Source organism: Cheilinus undulatus, linkage group 15 (assembly GCF_018320785.1).
Source record: "Cheilinus undulatus linkage group 15, ASM1832078v1, whole genome shotgun sequence".
In the NCBI taxonomy this organism is placed as follows: Eukaryota; Metazoa; Chordata; class Actinopteri; order Labriformes; family Labridae; genus Cheilinus; species Cheilinus undulatus.
The window spans coordinates 7,540,011-7,561,800 of NC_054879.1; the positions used below are offsets into that span (position 1 = coordinate 7,540,011).

Sequence of the window (21,790 nt, forward strand, 5' to 3'; positions counted from 1 at the left end):
CTCTCTCTCTCTCTCTCTCCATTATGCTCTATTCAGGCCGTCTCCATAATGATTTGCATGTTTAAGCATGTGCAGTTTGACATGGCATGACATGATGACAGAGCAGGCCGTGGGTTAACAGCCCCTCACAAAGGATTCTAGAAAAACAATATGGCCATTATCAATTAAAGCTATTATCAATAAATGATTGAAAGTGGATCTAAAACATGGACAAAAAGATGTTCAATATCAGATCTACTGGTGTGGATTTAATCGGGCTCTGACACTTAACAAAACAATCATGCCTAATGTGAAAATTCCCTTAATTTTTACTGAAATGGATCAAATCATTAAACTGGTCTGTGTGCTTCAGTCAACTGTTCACATCTTGAATTTCATTGCACCTATTGCAGCCATGTTGTAATCCACTAGTTACAAAAACTGACTCCAAAGGAGAAAATACCAAATAAGATATTCTATATAGTGCGGTCCCCATTGGGAGCTCATGTGAACCCATTTTCTCTTTGGTAAAGTGACATTAAAAAAGCTTTGTGTCCTCTCTGTGTCTCAGCAACAACTCTTCTGACATTTAAAATCCTACTAACTCCTTTAGTATGCAATTAGAGCAGACTATCCATGGTCATACTGCTGGTAATGGCGCTTTATGGTGGAAGGGAGATCAGCTCCAGAAGCCGGTATGAGCGACAGTAATGGAAATTAAATTTTACACATTCCTCCTGACAGTCTCATTTATGTTTCCCTGTCGTACCCTTGCCTGCCAAGTGTGTACCTCTTCTTCATTATGGTGATCCATGCATAGAGAATGCAAGATTGTCTGTCTGAAAATTCTCTCACATCCTTCCAGTGACAGCATTGGATAATAGCAGATGAACGGTTCAAAGAAATGAGCATGTCAAAGCCTTTATGGAAATACAAAGGCAAAGCAAAAACACTTTTAAACTACTTTTATTTATTTTAAAAAGAGAACCTACTGTCTGTGCAAATTTCCCCTAGTTGAGCGTCCTAAACCTTGGCATGTGGAGTAGGAGTTGTAGGTTAAACCCTCCACTGACAAGTCTGCACCATTTATATAATGGGTGGCTCTTTGAACGTATTCCAGAGGTCCTTTCAAGGACTTATTTGGGTAATAGAAACCTATTTTGATGCCATTTCTGTCACTCTTGGCCCCTTAAATGCATCAAAGATACACATTTTAATCATTTAACATTATTTTAAAATGCATAGCCTACCTTGTATTTGATGCACATCAATTATCTTGCAGCTCCAAAGAGCTGAGGCAATAGCCAACCATCAAACAAGGTTCAGTCAGTCAGTCAATCAGTTTTTGTATGTCACCAAAGTTATCTCAAAACACTTTACAACGAGGTCAAGTTGGAGACCATGCTGTCTGATGTAGCCTATTATTAGAAAGATCACCATTAGCTCCGCACTAGAAGTATTTAGCCCTGTTACAGTGGCAAAAAACACTTTTCTTTAAGGTGCAGGAACATCGAGAAGAACCAGACTCATGCTGACAGCCACTGCCAAAGCCACTCTGCAATGAGAAAGGGGAAGAGGAGGCAGGGATGGAAAAAAAGCTGCTTTACCTTGAAAATTGATGCACATCATCAAGATGTTCTTTGGCAGTGAAAATGTTCCATGGTTGAAAATCTAATTAATCCATAGACACAACATGGTGTTAAATATGATGCTTCAGTGCAGGGCGAGAGAGATAGAAAAGGGAATTGAAGCTGCGGCTCTGAATAATCCAACAACCATCTAAATGACAGATGGAAAAAAACTGTTCTGAAAGCAAGATGGACAAAAGTGTCAGAGACCGTGTGCAAATATGATTAATTAAATATGAGCGATATGAGCGATTTCAGATGGAAAAATACTGACAAAGGCCTGAAAGCTCAACAAGTGCCTTGGTTTAGTTTTGCAGGTTGCATTGCCAGTTTTCCAACAATTCTCAGTAGCAATGCTGTTTTTGGAATGAATTACCTTTAAAACAATTCAATTTTTAAGTAGTGGGTTGGTATCTTGATTATAAGCCAACAAAACAATACAGTGCAATCTGAAAACACTGGCTTGTACCTTGTCAAACACTAACCCCTACCAGTAAGAACTTACATAACAAAACAATGCATGTGGGATGGAAGGAATCGTGAAATCAGGTCACAACTAATGACTGTTTTGATAATCATTGACTATTAAAGTGATTTGACTTTTGCAGAAATATTGAATGGCTGTTATAGAGGTATGTCTAAAATAGACTTGTATTTTTTTCTTGGTTTTAACCCCTTAAATCTTTGGTTCCCAACCTGGGGTCTGGGACCCCTTTGGAGGGCACCAGAAATTTCAGGGGGGTTACAAGGTTCTGTCTGCTCTGTGGTTTAAAATTGGGATAAAACACTAGTAAATAGATCATGCAATGGTCTTTGGTTAAGTGCATTTGTGTTTAGGGTGATTTTGTTTGGATTTAATCAATGAAGACTAAAATTGAATGCTCAGGAGAGTGGCCGGAGGCGGCCCAAACAGGCACGAGAGTACAGGTGGGTGGCTATGGGGTAGCTCAGAAACCACCAATGAAGCAGGGTAGGCCTCCAATGTGGAGCCAGGAGTTGGGGCCAGGACAGCCTCTGATGTGGAGCCAGGAGCTGGGGCCAGGACAGCCTCCAACATGAAGCTAGGAGCTTGGGTCTGGATGGCCACAGACTGGGAACCAGGAAGTTGAGTCTGGATGGCCACAGACCATGAGCTAGGGGCTTGGGTTAGGACGGCCTCCATTGAGAAACTCGGGGAACCAGGCAGGAGGCGCTCAGCCGGAACAGGAAGTTGGCGGCGCTTAGCTGGGACAGGAGGCTGAGGATCTGGGTCTCTGGGAACAGGAGACTGAGATTCTGGGTCTCTGGAACCAGGAGTCTCCGGGGAACTGGAAGTAGAAACCACTGGGGCACTGGGGGCAGGAACAGCCGGGGCACTGGAAGCAGGAACCGCTGTGGCACTGGGAGCAGGAACTGCTGGGGCACTGGAAGCAGGAACCACTGTGGCACTGGGAGCAGGAACCGCTGGGGCACTGGAAGCAGGAACCGCTGGGGCACTGGGAGCAGGAACCGTTGGGGCACTGGGAGCAGGAATCTCTGGGGAACTGAAAGCTTGAAGCTCAGGGGCACAGGAAGCTTGAGGCCTGGGTTGAGAGACCGGCTGCTGAGGCCTGGGCTGGGAAGCAGGCTGCTTAGGCTTGGGCTGGTAAGACTTGGGTTGCTGAGGCTTGGGCTTGGAGGCTGGTGGCTGAGGCTCAGGCAGGGATTGTTGACCGAGGTTGACCAGATAGTGAAACAGCATCACTGATAAGGAAGGAAGTTGTCATGCCAATTTGTTGTCCTTCTACGGCCTCTACGGGTGTCAGAGAAAATTGCCAGCCATGTTCCAGCCCAGGGAGAATAGTCTCTTTCTAAAATATGTGTTGTGTCCATATTGGTCAATTCATTCTGTCAGGTGTGGCAAAAAACTCCAAACCAGGACAGAAATGCAGGTTAAAACAAACTAAATTAGATTAACCAAAATCCAAGAAAATCCATAACAAAACTTACCTCCACAAAAAATAAAGCAGGTAACAAAGGAGGACTAGGCAGCAACACAAAAAGCAAACTATGAACTGACAAAAGACAGGGAGAAACACAGAACCTAAATACACAGGAAGTGACTGCAGCTAGAGAGACAGGTGTGACTAACGAGACCCAGGTGAATCTAGTGAGGGTAATCAACGTGGAGGGAAACTCAGGCAGGAAGAAAAGTAGAACACACAAGGGAATGAAACTACAAAATAAAAGAGGAAACTTCACAATGCACAAAAACACTGAACAAGGGGGAAGATATCCAAAACATGAGAAACTAGGAGAGGAGCAAGGAAACAAATACAATCACAGGGAGTTAAACTAGACATGAGGCACAGGGGACAAGAAGCAATTGCCAACACTCACAAAATACCAAAAGTACAAACAAGGAAAAATCTTAAAGACCCTGTCGAGTGAAATCCAAAGTTTTTGTCTTAACACCCTAGATATGTTGGAATATGGTTGCTGTAAACATGTGAAAACACTGAGACCTACATGTGACTGATTTAGGCCATTTCACCTCTTTCCTGGCTTGGTTTCATGTGGGCGGGGCCAATATGTGGGCTTACGATGTCATGTGGTTATAAATAAAAGATAGCTGCTCATGCTTACTGCGTGAGGGCTTGTTAAACTCATTCAACTTACCTATGAGCCACTCCTCATCACAGTTTGCCACAATCTAAAGTCACAGAGCAGTTCATCTCAGTACAGTCTGTTGTCACAGTGGTCTATTGATCATTTAAAGCATCATAGCAGAGATTTGAACAGACTTTGTCTCTTCTTCTAAGGTCAATAAAAGGTCAAGAGACAGGCTAATGACATGAATGTTTTCCTCCATTCAGATTGTAACATTTTCAAAACCTGAGAGGATTGTATTCCTCCTGAGTGGGCGTGGCTTCAGCTCATTCAACAGACACGCCCACACCATCCTGGAGCAGATTTTACTGCCTCATTTTCCATGATTTGAAGCTTCATTTTATAAACTTGGAGATGCTTTATTTGACTGACATTTGACCTGGGGGTTCATAACACAGTGATCCATCATACGACAAACCTAATACAGATTTATTTTTACTTTACAGGGTCTTTAAGGAAACTTAAATACAAATTAAAACTAGAACCATGAAAAATACACCGAATTAACACAGGTAAAGAAAAGAGAAACTCAGAAACATAAATCAAAAACTGTAACATGACAACACACCTTCCAAAAAGTTCAACTTTTTTTCTGACCAGTCTTCAGAACGTTTTCCCAAGAGTCTTAGGGATCATAAAGATGTGTTTTGTTAAATATGAGACAAGGCTGTCTCTTTTGGTCAGCAGTGATTTTGGCCTTAGAACTCTCCCATGTATGCCATTTTTGCCAATAGCAGATGAACGGTTCAAAGAAATGAGCATGTCAAAGCCTTTATGGAAATACAAAGGCAAAGCAAAAACACTTTTAAACTACTTTTATTTATTTTAAAAAGAGAACCTACTGTCTGTGCAAATTTCCCCTAGGTGACAATAAAGTTGAAGTTGAAGTTGAGCGTCCTAAACCTTGGCATGTGGAGTAGGAGTTGTAGGTTAAACCCTCCACTGACAAGTCTGCACCATTTATATAATGGGTGGCTCTTTGAACGTATTCCAGAGGTCCTTTCAAGGACTTATTTGGGTAATAGAAACCTATTTTGATGCCATTTCTGTCACTCTTGGCCCCTTAAATGCATCAAAGATACACATTTTAATCATTTAACATTATTTTAAAATGCATAGCCTACCTTGTATTTGATGCACGTCAATTAACTTGCAGCTCCAAAGAGCTGAGGCAATAGCCAACCATTAAACAAGGTTCAGTCAGTCAGTCAATCAGTTTTTGTATGTCACCAAAGTTATCTCAAAACACTTTACAACGAGGTCAAGTTGGAGACCATGCTGTCTGATGTAGCCTATTATTAGAAAGATCACCATTAGCTCCGCACTAGAAGTATTTAGCCCTGTTACAGTGGCAAAAAACACTTTTCTTTAAGGTGCAGGAACATCGAGAAGAACCAGACTCATGTTGACAGCCACTGCCAAAGCCACTCTGCAATGAGAAAGGGGAAGAGGAGGCAGGGATGGAAAAAAAGCTGCTTTACCTTGAAAATTGATGCACATCATCAAGATGTTCTTTGGTCAACAAAAGGTCAAGAGACAGGCTAATGACATGAATGTTTTCCTCCATTCAGATTGTAACATTTTCAAAACCTGAGAGGATTGTATTCCTCCTGAGTGGGCGTGGCTTCAGCTCATTCAACAGACACGCCCACACCATCCTGGACCAGATTTTACTGCCTCATTTTCCATGATTTGAAGCTTCATTTTATAAACTTGGAGATGCTTTATTTGACTGACATTTGACCTGGGGGTTCATAACACAGTGATCCATCATACGACAAACCTAAATACAGATTTATTTTTACTTTACAGGGTCTTTAAGGAAACTTAAATACAAATTAAAACTAGAACCATGAAAAATACACAGAATTAACACAGGTAAAGAAAAGAGAAACTCAGAAACATAAATCAAAAACTGTAACATGACAACACACCTTCCAAAAAGTTCAACTTTTTTTCTGACCAGTCTTCAGAACGTTTTCCCAAGAGTCTTAGGGATCATAAAGATGTGTTTTGTTAAATATGAGACAAGGCTGTCTCTTTTGGTCAGCAGTGATTTTGGCCTTAGAACTCTCCCATGTATGCCATTTTTGCCCCGTCTTTTTCTTATTGTTGAATCATGAACACTGACTTTGAGTACAACGAGGCCTGCAGGTCTTTAGATGTTGTTCTGGGTTCTTTTGTGACCCCCTGGTTGAGTCGTTGAGGCGCTCTTGGAGTCATTTTGGTAGGCTCGCCATTCCTGGGAAAGTTCAGCCCTGTTCCAAATTTTCTCCATTTGTGGATAATGGCTCTCACTGTGGTTCGCTGGAGTCCCAAAGCCTTAGGAATGGCTTTGTTACCCTTTCCAGCCTGATAGATGTCAGTGACTTTGTTTCTCATCTGCTTAGAGATCTGTTAGACCACTTCAGCTTGTCAGACACGTTCTGTTTAAGGGATTTCTGGATTCAAGAGGTCTGTCAGTAATCAGGCCTGGGTATGGCTAGTGAAATCAAAATATGCTGTCAATGCACTATAATTGGAAATCTATATGGATAAAGCCACTAACCCACCTCTTAAAAATAAATTATGAAACAGCATTCAATTTGAACACAGTGGGTCTAAATACAGAAACATATAAAGCTTAAGGAAGCTACTTTTCCATTCTGAATTAAGGAAGCTTGCTACATTTCTCTAAAACATTTTTCTTCAGGTGTTGAAAACGATTATAGTATAACTGATGCTTCAGCCCTCTACGCTTTCAGAAAATAAAGTCATACTCTTTATTTAGCCGTGCACCCATGCTCACACTATCTCCTGGAAGCTTCACTCTGTCAGGTTTCATTTGACGTTATCTCGGGGTACATGAGGTGAGCTAGAGCTTATTATGTCCCTTTGTGTACACCTCCCCTGACTGGACTGAATGACTCATAAGCATCACCAGTGTCCCTGGTGCTCATTAGACCAGCAGCGGGACCTGAATCCTTCTTTTATTCTCTCCATGACTAATTTGTAGAACTTCAAGGAAAAAGCAAAGGAAAGAAGTACACACTGAGACAAAGTGAACTCACCACCCTGAGAAACCAGAGCGCTCTGCAGCGCTGGTCCCACGCCAAGCTGCCTTAAGCTGTTTACATCTACAAAAGTGCTACAAAGACAGAGCGGCTGCATCCAAAGCTGTTAAAATATTTACCAAACTCAGCTGTGCAGATGACAATCAGCATAAATTCTTCACTAGATACTGTTCTCTGATGCCAGTGCTGTACTCATTTGTACTTTTTAATGACACTCTCTCAGTTGATTACATTTCAGGTCAAATCAGGGATTTGAAGTGAGCCAGCCTAAAAGAATTAGTATAAAGTTATATTTTTGGTTTAATGGTTAACCTTAGTGTTTCCAACCATTGTCACCAGTCTCATTAACCTCATTTCCACCAACAGCAGCTAAGCTCTGATAAATCTATTGTACACCAGCCGACCAGCACTGAAGAGCAATTAAAGTTACCAACAAACTGGGAGACATAGTGGGGAATTTCCTTCAGGGATTGTGGGGAAATCTTAAGAGAGAGTGAACACTGGGCATACAAATAAATAAAAAGCCAGACACAACACTCCAAATGTTGATTTTTGATGTATTTGCTATAAAATGCTTTAGAAACAGTCAAATAAATGCTGTATTTCTTTCATAGACAGTATAATACATGGATACAAGGCCGTCCCTAAGGGGGGATAAAGGGGAGAGCTTTCTGGGGCCCAGCCAAATCTGGGGCCCATGGAGGTCAGAAAAATCGTTGTCCATTATAAACTTAAGCTGTGATAACCATATTTTTTAAAATCTGAATAACAACCACAGGCAAAATATATATGTTTTTTTTTTTTTTTATCTTTTATGCTTTAGTTTATAAACTACAGAAGAGTGGTGGAAAAGGTGGTGAAATGGGATTGTAAAAGTGGCAAAAATGGGTTAACAGAGGCAAAAAATAGGCAGAAAGTGGCAGAAAAAATAGGTGAAAGATGCAAAAATTGCCCTAACAAAAAGGGACGTGGTTAAAATTGGAACCATTTCAAACAAACGTTTTGGCCTGTTGCATTAATACGTTTGACTTTATCTCAGACTTTGAGCCTTTAAACTTATCTTTGTATTTTTTTTTCATCTCAGAATGATTTGTTATCGTTTTATTTATATTATTTCATATTTTACTAATGGTGAAACTGAGGTTGACAGTTTATGTTTAAATGTTGACCTTGTTCTTAGGCCCTTAGGTAAGGCCTTAATTCAGAATCCCAGATGACTTTCACAATCCTGGCCTTAATAGTCGGGCCCTCAGGACTTCTCATTGGAGGAAATCTGGCCCCGGACTCAATATGAGTTTGACACCCCTGGGTTAAAATGTGGCAAAATTGGTATAAAGTGGCCAAAACTGAGCAAAACTGGTGGAAAGGCAAATAAAAGTGGCAAAAATGGGCAGAAAATTGTTAAAAAAAAAAAAAAAATAGCACAAATGCATATCGTCACCATCAGAACCAAATAATAGCTTGACACTCTTTTCGGCTCAAAAATAAAGTAACTGTTAGCCAGGATGCTAGCACCAATGCTACTGATCAAACACACATACATTACTCAGAAAGGCCCATTTACAGATCTGTCAGGGGCCCAGTTGAATCTGTGGGCAGGCCTGCATGGACGTTGTCACAATAATGTCATCCACTGGTTACAGTAGAGGCAAAAACAAACTGATGCTGGTTGCCATATTTTAAATTCTATCAATTATTTACAATCAGTCGTGAAACAGGTGAAGTAAGTTGCCTAGCAAACACCTACAGTGCACCTGCCTCTCAGTACCTGGCACTTTGGTTCCTCATTGAGCGTGTCTGCAAATTCAACAGAGGGTTGCTTTCAGCCTATGTTTAGATTAAACCATTTCTTACACACAGACATCCATAATGGAAATTAGTGGGAAAGGAGGCTGAACTCAGCCAATCAAACGTCACTGTGGGAGCATGCGTCTCTTTAAGTGTTAATTGCATCTGAACCTTACACACTATAGGTGTTATGATGCATCTGACCTTAATTTGCAGTTGCACTGTCCTCTGTGTGCCCAGTCATAATCACGGGTCATTACGTCTATTATGACCCGGTGAGCCCCAGTGATTGACTCACCACAGAGGAGCGCCACAAACACACACATACACTCAGTCTGTTCGACAGACTCAGCACATCACTCCTTCCAGCCTCATTTCTTCAGGGTCATTAGCAGTGACCACATGTGCAATGCAGTAAAATGCCCCTCTGGTCTCTTCTTAGAATCAGCATTTACAAAAGATGCAGAAGTTGTTGTACGAAGCATACTGGCATTTATAGTTAGACCTGGACAAAGAAGAGTATTTTTACAATCAAAACTGATGTAGATATACAAAATATGATTTTACACAATCAGCCAAGAAGCGCTTTAAGTTGAGGCTCATCGTTGTGGTGCTTTGAATAAAACATTGAACAAGAAGAGTAAGAAAAATAATGCAATTCACAGTGTTTTATACCATGTTAATTTTAAATGAACCAGCTTTTTGTACCTTTCTTTTTTTGTAACTTGCATATTAATAACACATTTGTACTTGCAACACAAAATAAGCAAAAACAGCCGACATTCTGCCTTTGCATATATGAGCTCCAGAACAACCAAAACTTTCTCTGCTTCCTCCTTACACACATTACAGATAATAAACAAACTGTGGGGTACAGTAACTGCAGACAAACTTTCACAAGCTACCACAAATGGATGGCAGCAGAAAGGAAATGCATTCATTTCTTAGGTCTATTTGTAGATTTAATGGCTCTTAACCTTGCAAAGCAGATGGACTGGCCATGTCTGTCTTCAGGCAGATCCATCTCGCAGCTCCAATCTGAAACAATTGTGCCAGGTTTGAGACAGACCTGACCAATCAGCATCTTTGAAGAGAACAAGGCGGTGTTAAGTTGTACTGGAAGCCAATAGCTGCTGCAGGTGTGGCATTAAAGTGTCAGTTTTTTAACAAAACTTGATCTGATTTTTTTTATCAAATAAAGAGCCAAGAGTCACACTGAACACTTTTTATGTCAAAGAAGATGCTTTCGCCCTTCTCCTGACCGTCCTCTGCATGAGTTTGATCCACCAACAAGCTCCACCATTCTTTAAAACAGCATTAGCTCACGTCACTGGAGCTGCACATGAGTACCTCATTTTGTCTTGTTGTTCTGATTGGCCCCTAATGAAAGTAACAGGCAGACTGTTCATCCAATCACCTTCTGTAAAAAATAAAAAATAATAAGTCCTGCCCTTCCTGAATGCTTTGTATGGGAGGTTTTCCAGAACAATGTGACGTACTATATCCCATGCAGTGGATTAATGAAACAGTTTGTCTTGCATGTCAGGGTTAAAACGGCTTAACATTAAATGAAAACTACTTTTAAATGACAAATAACCCCCTGATCAAACAACGACCCCATCAAAAAGAACTAAACACCACTTTACAAACCCAAAAGTGTGGACAGAGAACCTGATAGCCTTAAATACCTACCTTTATAACTACCTATACAGTAAAGGAAAGATCTTGATTTTGGGCTGAACAAGATAAACCACCATAAAAAGGAGGTACTTTTGTTAGCATGATAAAGAACATGTTCAAGACATGTAGCCTGGATACAAGGGGGCAGCATCACATAGCATGTCAACTTCAGTCATTATGTTAAAGATCATTTTAAGCTCCTGTTGTTTACAGCATTACAACATTCATATAAGTAGGCATTCAATGTCAGCTGCTGACATTTGAACATGTATTACTCAGAGGTGGAAATCAACCAGACTACTGTACTCAAGTGAAAGTAAAGTTACTCTGGTTGAAATTTATTTTAGTAGAAGTAAAAGCACTGGTCTATAAATCTACTCAAGTAAAAGTAAAAAGTAAGTCATTTAAAATTTACTTACAGTACTGAGTACTGAAAAGCTGCTTTTGATACCCAGGGGGCTTTCACAGTGAAATATAACCTGTCCTTAATGTGCAATAACAACAAGAAAATATGGACCTCCAAACAGGCTATTTATTATAAGGTTTGCCCGAACCTAAAGTACAATGCAACAGCTGTTTCTGGAAGAAATACGGAATCATTCTCTTGCTAGGTGCATGTACTGACCGCCATGTGTTGTGAAAGCCAAGCGACTGGTCATTTTCATGTTTTAGCACAAGCTTGGACCTCCGAGTTGTGGCTTTAAGTGTTAATTTTTCTACTCAGTACTTGATGCTTTTTAATATGTGATTGAGTACAATACTACACTCAGAATATACTTAATTAAAAGTAATGTTTTTAAAAACTACTTAAAAAAGTATAAGTGCACAAAAGAGCTTCTCAATAACAGTAATTTGAGTAAATGTGATTTTTCACTTTCAACCCCTGGTATTACTAATATAAGTCCAACTGAACATTTGAAAAAGCGTGCAATTGTTGAAATATGTTGGTCAAAAAGGATTGATCTTTCATTTTCTGGGGAATGAAGGAAGCCTTCGAAGGGGCCTTTAAATTAAAACTACTGTGATGTAATCACTCTTAGCATGATCCGTCTCAAGGTTGGAACCCCTGAAATGGAACACAGCTGAAAGGTTTGTAATTGGCTGGATCTGGGAGGAGAACTTTCATTAAATAAAGAGAACCATTAAAAGTAAACACCCTTAATCAGACTAAGTCAAGAAACTATTGATGTGATTAAAGGCATTATTTATCTTCCATTGTGTTTCTTGACCTCTAAGCAGTGTAATAAAGAGTTTAAGGTATAAAAACAACAATGACAGGAAATAGGATTTAGCCAGCATCAAGATAATTGTTCTTTCCGCTGTGTTTGATCTCGCCCCCTTTTCTCTTTTCTCATGCAGACTGTATGGCGAGCTGACGAACTGCACATACCTGGTAGCGGAGAAAATGGCGTGCTACTGGCCCAACAGGCTCGTGGACGAGTTCTTCATCCGAGTCCACAAGCACTACTTCCACGACTGCTCCATGTCTGGGCGACTTCTCAGGGACCCGCCCAACCGGATCCTGGGTCCGTTCATTGTTGTGCCTATCTTGGTCACGCTCCTCATGACTGCTCTGGTGGTCTGGAGGAGCAAACGCAGCGAAGGCATTGTGTAGGGGTACAAAGGAACACCTGGAAGAGGAGCTGGATGAGACCAACTAAGAACCAGACTCTACTTCACTGATGCTTAAGTGCACTGACTATAATAAGCAGCTCCCTTCTATGAGCATACCAACAGTCCATCATGGATTCATTTAATCCTTTGGTTTACAGCGCAAGGATGAGCTGAACTTCTTACCCAAATCTGAGGTGGACCAGGATAGTGACTTGTGAGGGGATTGTAAATACAGAAAATAACTTTGCTGAGAATAAAACCTGCCTCCAACCATTTTCATTGTGGTCACCACCACACGGACAAGAATTACACAACTATTTTTGGACAAGAAAAAGTTCTTCTACCTACAAGACTCAACATCAACACAGGAATGAAATAACCTTAGCTGAACTCTCACAAAAAGACTGATATTACACCATGGCTCAGATTCATCAAGACAGTTACAGCAACTTCTTTTAGGGAACCCAGGTTTAAAAAAAGAACTAATGTGTATGTGTATACATATCATAGACTGTATATTAGTATGGACAACACCTCTCGATCTCCTCCTGTTGTACAAAAGTGAAGTCAAAATCCTGCGTCAATGGTTGCTGACACATAATGCGGTTAATCCAAGGTGTATGTAGAAGGAACCTGGCTTATGATGCTGCGATATCATTGTTACATCCTTCTGCTAACAAAAGCACACATTAAATTTACCGATACATCATCAGAGATCCCTCAGGTCAGCCCACTTCTCAGAGGAACAAGAGGTTATGGAGGGTTAAATGGCTGTAATGTAGTTACAGACGCCAGTAAATTTTCTCATCTTTCCTCCTGTAATCAGCTCATCAAGTTTAGCATGCTGCAAAGAGTCACATATGTCAAATTAGCTACCAATCATGATATATGATCCAGTCTTTTTGTAAATATGAATTGAAAATTGCACTTAAACATAAAGTCAGCATGATAATTATCATGTCAGAAACATGTTTGAGAAATATTGATTTAATCTGTTATTCCATCTGGTAGTATGGAGGAGGCAGAATTAATGACCTATGTGTCTGCTAGTGAGCAGGAGGAGCTTGTGATCTTTAGGCTTTAAATGGGACATATCATGAAAAATCCACATTTTCAGTGTTTTTCACATATGCATCTGTATGTCAGCAGGCCAGACTATTTTTTTTAGCAACATCAATATGACCAAACACTGATATATAGGCTGCTGGTTTATGTATAACTTTAATTTATTCAGTGTTAGATACATGTACCAATCAATGAGTGCTGCAAGAAGTCTGAACAATTCACACAATAATTTAACATTTTTAGCATCCATTGATGATGAATTTATAAGTCTTCATTACTCATCATAAGTATTGCTATCTAATGCTTTAACAGCAATGCATTTTACACAATATCTGATCTGACACCATGTTTATTTCACGTGACCCTGGATTGGTTTATCAACAGTACAGAATCCAGTAAGGAGAGAACGTGAGCTTCACTATGGAGATTTTTCCCTCACTGGTGTGCTGCCATGCAGCCTGATCTGCTTGTAGAGATCCAGGCTTCTCCTGCTGAGTCAAAACTCAACTTTTAAGCACATCCAAGCCCTGACTGTTGTTATTCAGAAATTCTGTTGGAACCTCTGACCTTTTAGTGCTGCTCTTCCACCAAACAAGCAGACCGCTCATGTCATCTGACTCCCTATGTCCGGATCAGGATTGAATTTTCAATTATAATAAAACTTTCACCTGAGGAGAGCAATTTTTACTATCTGGTGACAACTGGAGGTAAATACATGGCAGGATTTATAAAAAAATGTCAAACATAAGCCATTAAGACCACAATGTCACGTTTTTGTTGACGTAGGATTAAAAGAGGAAGTGAGATGGTGCTCTCGCCATCAGCCAGAACTACCTTTCTACGTGAACTGACTCTGTGTTGACTACAGTTCCACTTCATCAGGGAATTGGTCTTAAGTAGATTTGCCCACTCATTGAAGTCCACAACAATCCTCTACTCAGCCCAGAACCCATCCTTGTCCCGGCCACTGTGTTGGTGTTAATGTCACTCAGCTGTCTCCAGTTCCCTTTTTTTGGTTTCTTTATTACCTGCAGCGATGACTAACTCAAATCTTTCCATACCGTCAATTTCCCTGCATAGTTTTCAGCAGCTCTAAAGTCCTCCAGAGATAAGCTTTGTTTGACATCATCCACATTGGCCACATAATTATTCACCACCTACTGTATATCAGCCATGTGCTGCCTACGTAGATTTGAAACCCCAGCACTGAAGTGAAGATGGGTCATTGTAAAAGTACTTTGAGTTTATATTAAAGGATTCTTGTTAAATATCTACTAGATAACACAATATATATGTCATAATTAACTAAACTTAGCACAAAAAGGAAAGTTGTGTTCGGTAGTTTATTTCTTTGTTGTAACAATGCTTCTTACCAATAAATTGTTGGAAAGTCTTTATTTCCCTTTTAAATGGTGCCACATTTGTAAGGACCATGCATATGATGAGCAGCAGTGAGTTTGTGGGTTGCACCCATTTTTTTTTGTTTGTTTGTTTGTTTGTTTTTTGTTGGTCAAATCTTCTCTGCCAATGCCAAACAGCTTATTCTGCAACATCATGTTCAGTGATGAATCCAGATTCTGCCTGGATCATGGGGTCAAAGTGTGGAGAAAACACGTATAAGTGTGTGACCAGCATGAGGAGGAGGTGTCAGACTATTGTGGCTGTGTATGGTTCTTACACACACTACTGAGGCTCCTGTTTGTTAAAAATGTTGACGGTATGTCTTGTTTTCTCAGACTTTTTTCATGGGTGCAACCCACATACTCAGCTCTGCTGCTCATCCCACAAATACATGTTCCCTACAAATGTGGCACCATTTAAAAGGGTAATAAACAGGTTTTTCAGTGGTATAAGTTTTATTGCCAAGAAGCATCGCAAAGCACAACAAAAAAATAATCAATGGACATATATTTCCTTCCTTTGTGTGCAAAATTTATTTACCGGCATATACAGTCATGGACGAAAGTATTGGGACCCCTGAAATTTTTCCAGAAAATACAATTTCTCCCAGAAATTGTTGCAATTACAAATGTTTTTGGAAATACATGTGTTTATTGCCTTTATGTGCATTGGAGCAACACAAAAAATCCAAAGAAAAAAGAAAAATTGACATAATTCTACACAAAACTCAAAAAATAGGCCAGACAAAATTATTGGTGCCCTCTTAAAACTGTGGGTAAATCATTTTATTTCCAGCATGTGTGTCTCATTTAAACTCACCTGTGGCAGTAACAGGTGCTGGCAATCTAGAAATCACACCTGAAGCCAGTTAGAATGTATAAAAGTTGACTCAACCTTTGTGTTGTGTGCCTGTGTGTGTCACACCAAGCATAGAGAAGAGAAAGAAGAGCCCAGAATTGTCTGAGGACTTAAGAAGCAAAATTGTGGAAAAATATGAACAATCTCAAGGTTACAAGACCATCTTCAGAGATCTTGAAATTCCTTTGTCCACTGTGCGTAATATAATCAAGAAGTTTATAACCCATGGAACTGTGGCTAATCTCCCTGGACATGGACGGAAGAGAAAAATTGACAAATGAATGCAACGCAGGATAGTTGGAATGGTGGATAAACATCTTCAGTCAACTTCCACACAAATTCAGGCTGTCCTGCAGACTCAGGGAGCAAAAGTGTCATCGTAATCTGAATGAGATGAAGCGCTATGGCAGGAGACCGAGGAGAACCCCACTGCTGACAAAGAGACATTAAAACACCAGACTGGAGTTTGCAAAAATGTACCTGAGTAAGCCTCAATCCTTCTGGGAGAACATTTTGTGGACAGATGTGACTAAGGTAGAGCTTTTTGGAAAAGCAGGTCATTCTGCTGTTTACAGAAAATGGAATGAGGCCTACAAAGAAAAGAACACAGTACCTACGGTCAAAGATGATGGAGGTTCAAAGATGTTTTGTGGTTATTTTGCTGCCTCTGGCACTGGGTGCCTTTACTGTGTGCAAGGAATCATGAAATCTGGAGACTATCAAAAGATTTTGGGCAGCAATATAGGGCCTAATGTCTGAAAGTTGGGTCTGCATCAGAGGTCATGGGTGTTCCAGCAGGACAATGACCCAAAACATACCTCAAAAAGCACCAAGAAATGGTTGGAGACAAAGTGTGGAGAGTTCTGAAGTGGCCAGTAATGAGTCTGGATCTAAATACCATTGAACACCTGTGAAGAGATCTCAAAACTGCTGTTGCAAGAAGCACCCTTCAAATCTGAAGCAGATTGCAAAAGAAGAGTGGTCCAAAATCCAGTTAAGAGGTGTAAGAAGCTTGTCCATGTTATAGGAAGTGACTGGTTTCAGTTATTGTTTTCCGAGGGTGTGCAACTAAATATTAAGTTGAGGGTGCCAATAATTTTGACTGGCCTATTTTTTGAGTTTTGTGTAGAATTATGTAAATTTTTCTTTTTTCTTTGGATTTTTTTGTGTTGCTCCAATCCACATAAAGGCAATAAACACATGTATACCAAAAATGTTTGTAATTGCAACAATTTCTGGGAAAAATGGTGTATTTTCTGGAAAAATTTCAGGGGTCCCAATACTTTTGTCCATGACTGTATCTCAGCTAGGCATTTTGCCATTAATATTTTTATCTGCTAGGCATCCACCTGTGAAGCAGGCCAATGGAAACTCTACATAGGACTATGTTAATGGTGGAAAAGGTTAGGATATGCCCCTTTAATTCACTTGAGCTCTTGTGCTGTCCATTCTTCATACAGTCTATGATAATAAACAGTATGTACACTGTAGAACGAATCTTTCTGTGCCCATGTAACCCTATCTAGGCCACAAACCATAGTCCACTGATTAATTTCTCCATGGATGCAAGAATTACTGATTCAAACCGGTTTCTTAGATTATTATGTACTATATTTAAATATATATTCTATCATATTGTCTGTAGAGCAAGTAGGATGTGATTGTGTCAAATTTCCTTTCCTCGTGTCTTACAACCTGGACTCTTCTGATCATTTTTCTTGAAAAAGCAAACAGAAACATGTTTCCACAGCACAGTGCGCACGGCAGATGTAGATGTATGGCAGGTGCAGTTGAAAGATGGCAAGACACAATGAAGAAAGCACCGGTGTGGATGTCGTCCGTCAGCATGAAAAATGACGTGAAGAATTTCCAGTGGACACATGGACAGATGTGGAAGTGAGGACAGTTAAGGCCAGCTTTTACGAGAAGATGTTTGGAAACTACAGATATTAAATTAACCAAAAGTGTTCACATTTTTTTATGATTTTTCTCAAATAAAGATGAGTTAAGATATCATCCCCACAGTGACCACGTTAATTCCATCTAAATGAGGGGATAATGTTACAAGATTAAAAGAAAAGGAGAACAAGTAGTAGAAAATCCAGTGGTGTCATAATTACAAAGAGAAATATCAAGCATCAGGTTTGCAAACGCACTTCTCTGTTGAACATCGCCTAAAGCGCGCTCTTTGTATCCTAGACCTTCGTTTTTTATTGATTGGAAATCTTCAAGTGTGCTAGAGTGTGCTGCGTGACCTGTTTTCTCATTGATATTTTTGAATGCTCTCTTTTCCTTTATAGATTCATTGACCTATAACCTGCCTGTCAGCAACACACTTTTAAACACACCCACACCCACCCTACATGATCTTACTTTGTATTGTGTGCCAAAGGCTCTTAGAAAAATAAAACAGAGGGTAATGTTTGCTTTTTAATGTCTAATATTTTTTGGGAGTGAGCATTAAAACATGTGATCATGAAGGAAAGTTGAATAAAATTTCTTCTCTGAGGACTGAAGCTTATGTTTACTGGGTTGAAGAGATGGTTCAGTGGGCTTTTACATGTTGTGTGTTAAATATGGATGAATCCTGCATTAATGCACGCGTGGCTTACTGCACATCAAGTCACTGTGGGTGTGCTAGGTTCAAACTCCCATGTCAATTGCTAAAGTGTGAAGTTCTATAACAAGTCAAGTGTAAAGAAAACAAGGAATTACTGTTCTTCAGCCAGGTTCATTTTACAGTAAATCCACAAATGCAGACATATCCAAAGGAGCAGGCACGATCAAAAACTCAAGTCAATGCTGGGATTGGATAGGACAGAGGAATTCTCAGCCAAGAGGCAAGTAACAAAGGAGAGAAAAGCCCAGAAAAGGAGGGAATGTCTGGGTTTGTGTCTTTAACCTCGTACTTTCATGCCATTCACACTGAGTAAGACATCAAATTTAGTATTTCACATAAATTTAGTCCGCAATTTGGTGTACAGTACAGTGACTACAAAAAGTATTAAGCCCTTGCATGTTTAACCCTTTAAGGGTTAGATAGATTAATCACGGTCAATAAAATTTTGCTCTTTTGAAGAAAAAAATATAACAAATTTCTACAAAGTAATGTCAATTGCATAAAAATATGTAATGCAAAATAAAGTGATTGCATAAATATTCACCCCTTCAAGTCAGTGTTTAGTAGAGTCACCTTTGGCTGCAATCACAGCACTGAGTCTGTGTTGATAGGTCTCTATCAGGCTTGCACATCTGGACACTGCAGTTCTACTCCATTTTCCTCTGCAAAACTGCTCAATCTCTGTCAGGTTGCATGGGGAACAGGTGTGAAAAGCTCTTTTCAAGTCTAGCCACAAATTTTCTGTTAGAGTGAGGTCTGGGTTTTGACTCGGCTACTCCAGAACAATCACTTAACTGTCTTTGAACCATTTCCGTGTGGCTTTTGCTGTAAGCTTCGGATCATTTGCTTACAAGAAAATAAATCTCCCCCCAAGCTGTAGTTCTCTTGCAGACTGAATAAGACTGTCCTGAAGGATTTTCCAATATTTTGCAGCATTGATTTTATCCTCTACCTCGCTAGTCTCACTCAGTTTGTGAGAATGGCCAAATGTAGGCAGATTTTTTCTTAATGATGGATTTAACAGAGCTGTGGGGGACGTTCAGTGCCTTTGCCATTCTTTTATTGTATCCATCCCCTGACTCATACTTTTCAGTAACATTTTCTCTGAGTTGCTTAGAGTGTTCTTGTGTCTTCATGGTGTAATGGTAGCAAGGAATACTAACCAACCAGTGACCTGACCTTCCAGACACAGGTGTCTTTATACTGCAGTCATTTGAGATACATTCACTGCAGTAAGGTGATCCCCATTTCACTAATTATGGGACTACTAGCACCAGTTGGCTGGACCTCTGTTTAATCAGGTCAGCCACTTTTAAGAGGTGAATATTTATGCAATCACTCTTTTGCATTACATATTTTTATTCAGTTGACATTGCTTTATAGAAATCTGTTTTCACTTTGACATTAAAGGTTGTTTTGGGGCTTTTTGTAAAAATAAATAAATAAATAAATTGACCATAATTGATTTATTAAAACGATAAAAGTGTAAAACATCCAAGCGGGTCCCCAGATGTCTGCTAATCTAGCAATTCAAAATATTCAAGTCAAGCATGGAGTCATTTAAAACATGTCCCCCTCAAAGTTTTTATTTCCAGTCAGGTCTGGAATAAGTTTACATGAAGTTGTGAAATCATCACATCAGTTTGCCTCAGTCCATCTGAAGCTAGGGTCAGTAGTTTTTCCACATTGTTGACAACAAGTCCTTCAATGCCCAGGCCTAAAGATGAAATATTCAAGGTGTGCGGTTATGTAACGCTGCCTTACGCTGTCCTATTAATATTTTATGGTTCCAGGATTTCACCGTTTAAGACTTGAGTGTTTGTCCCTTTACAGTCTGAGGCAGTTCCGCTGCTGTCAACTCCAACTCATAACTTCAGTCTCACTTCAGTCCAGATCTCATGGCTGCTGCTGTGCCACAGGATTTGGCTTGTTAAAGGAAGGAAAACTCTCTTTAACAGGCCCATTTCTAAATGTTAGTTTAGGAAAAGTGCCATGTAACCTTAAACAGCCTGGTGCATGGAAATTTAATGAGAGCTCTCCTTCCTGTCTACGGAGCCAGCCATGTGCATTCAAGGGAGGTTAACACCATGAAAAAGATGTAAACTCTGTCCATGTTAGTCATTGGATCTATTGTTAAAAATAGAAGTAACCCCTGTCCCACCAGGTTCAACTTTTTCACTAAAGCATGGTGGAGTGACCTCTAGGGTGTCCCTCCAGTGGACAAAACATGTTAGGTGACCTTTAGGGTCCCCTTCCTGTGGATGAAAATATGATATGGTATGATTTTTGGTTACTTTTACATTTTTCCAGTGCCCTCTCCACTAATGGTAGCACGAGACAGTATCTGCAACCCACGGAGGCTGCTCAGGTAGTGCAGCTCATCCAGCATGGCAGATCTGTGTGCACCATGGAAAGAGGGTTTGCTTTGTCTCCCAGCACGCTGCCAAGAGTGTGAAGGAGATACCAGCAGACAGGCCAGTACGCCAGGAGACGTGGAGGGGGCCGTAGGAAGGCAACAACCCAGCAGCAGGACCGTTATCTGCTTCTTTGTGCTAGGAGGAACAGGAGAGGCACTGTCAGAGCCCTACAAAATGATGTCCAGCAGGCCACTAATGTGCATGTTTCTGCTCGAGGTGTCAGAAACAGACTCCATGAGGGTGGTATGAGGGCCCGACGTCCACATCTGGAGCTTGTGCTCACAGCCCAGCACCATGCAGCTTGATTGGCATTTGCCAGAGAACACCAGAATTGGCAGATTCCCCATTGGCGCCCTGTGCTCTTCATGAATGAGAGCAGGTTCACACTGAGCACATGTGACAGACGTGAGAGAGTCTGGAAATGCCATGGAGAACATTCTGCTGCCTGCAACATCCTCCAGCATGACCGGTTTGGTGGTGGATCAGTGATGTTCTGGAGAGGCATATCCTTGGAGGGCCACACAGACCTCCATGTGCTAGTCAGAGGTACCCTGACTGCTGTTAGGTACCAGGATGAGGTCCACAGACCCATTGCCAGACTGTATGCTGGTGCAGTGGGTCCTGGGTTCCTTCTGATGCATGACAGTGCTCGGCCTCATGGGGCTGGAGTGTGTCAGCAGCTATTGCATGACTAAAACATTGATGCTATGGACTGGCCTGCCGTTCCTCAGGCCCGAATCCAGTCGAGCACCTCTGGGACATCATGTCTTGTTCCTTCAACCACCGACACGTCACGCCACATGATGCCCTGATCCAGGTCTGGGAGGCAATCCCTCAGGAGACCATCCGTCATCCCATCAGGAGCACGCCCACATGTTGTAGGGATTCAGGCACATGGAGCCCATAAACACTACTGAGCCTCATTTTCATTTGTCTTGAAGAATTTCTCGGATGTTGAATCAGCCTGTGATCTGATTTTTTCACTTTTATTTTGAGTATGATTCTGAATCCAGCCCTCCATGGGTTAATAATTTTGGTTTCCATTGATTGTTTCTTATG

General features: G+C 40.6%; 1 protein-coding gene across 1 annotated transcript in view; it reads left to right on the forward strand.

Moving 5' to 3' along the window:
- ramp1 (receptor activity modifying protein 1) overlaps positions 1 to 15,436 on the forward strand; it is a 115,114-nt gene extending 99,678 nt beyond the window's left edge. Inside the window, exon 3 of the mRNA XM_041806603.1 lies at positions 12,116 to 15,436. Within this exon, the coding sequence (XP_041662537.1) occupies positions 12,116 to 12,371 (256 nt within the window). The 3' untranslated portion in view covers positions 12,372 to 15,436. The remainder of the gene's footprint in view (positions 1 to 12,115) is intronic.
- The last annotated feature ends 6,354 nt before the right edge of the window (positions 15,437 to 21,790 follow it).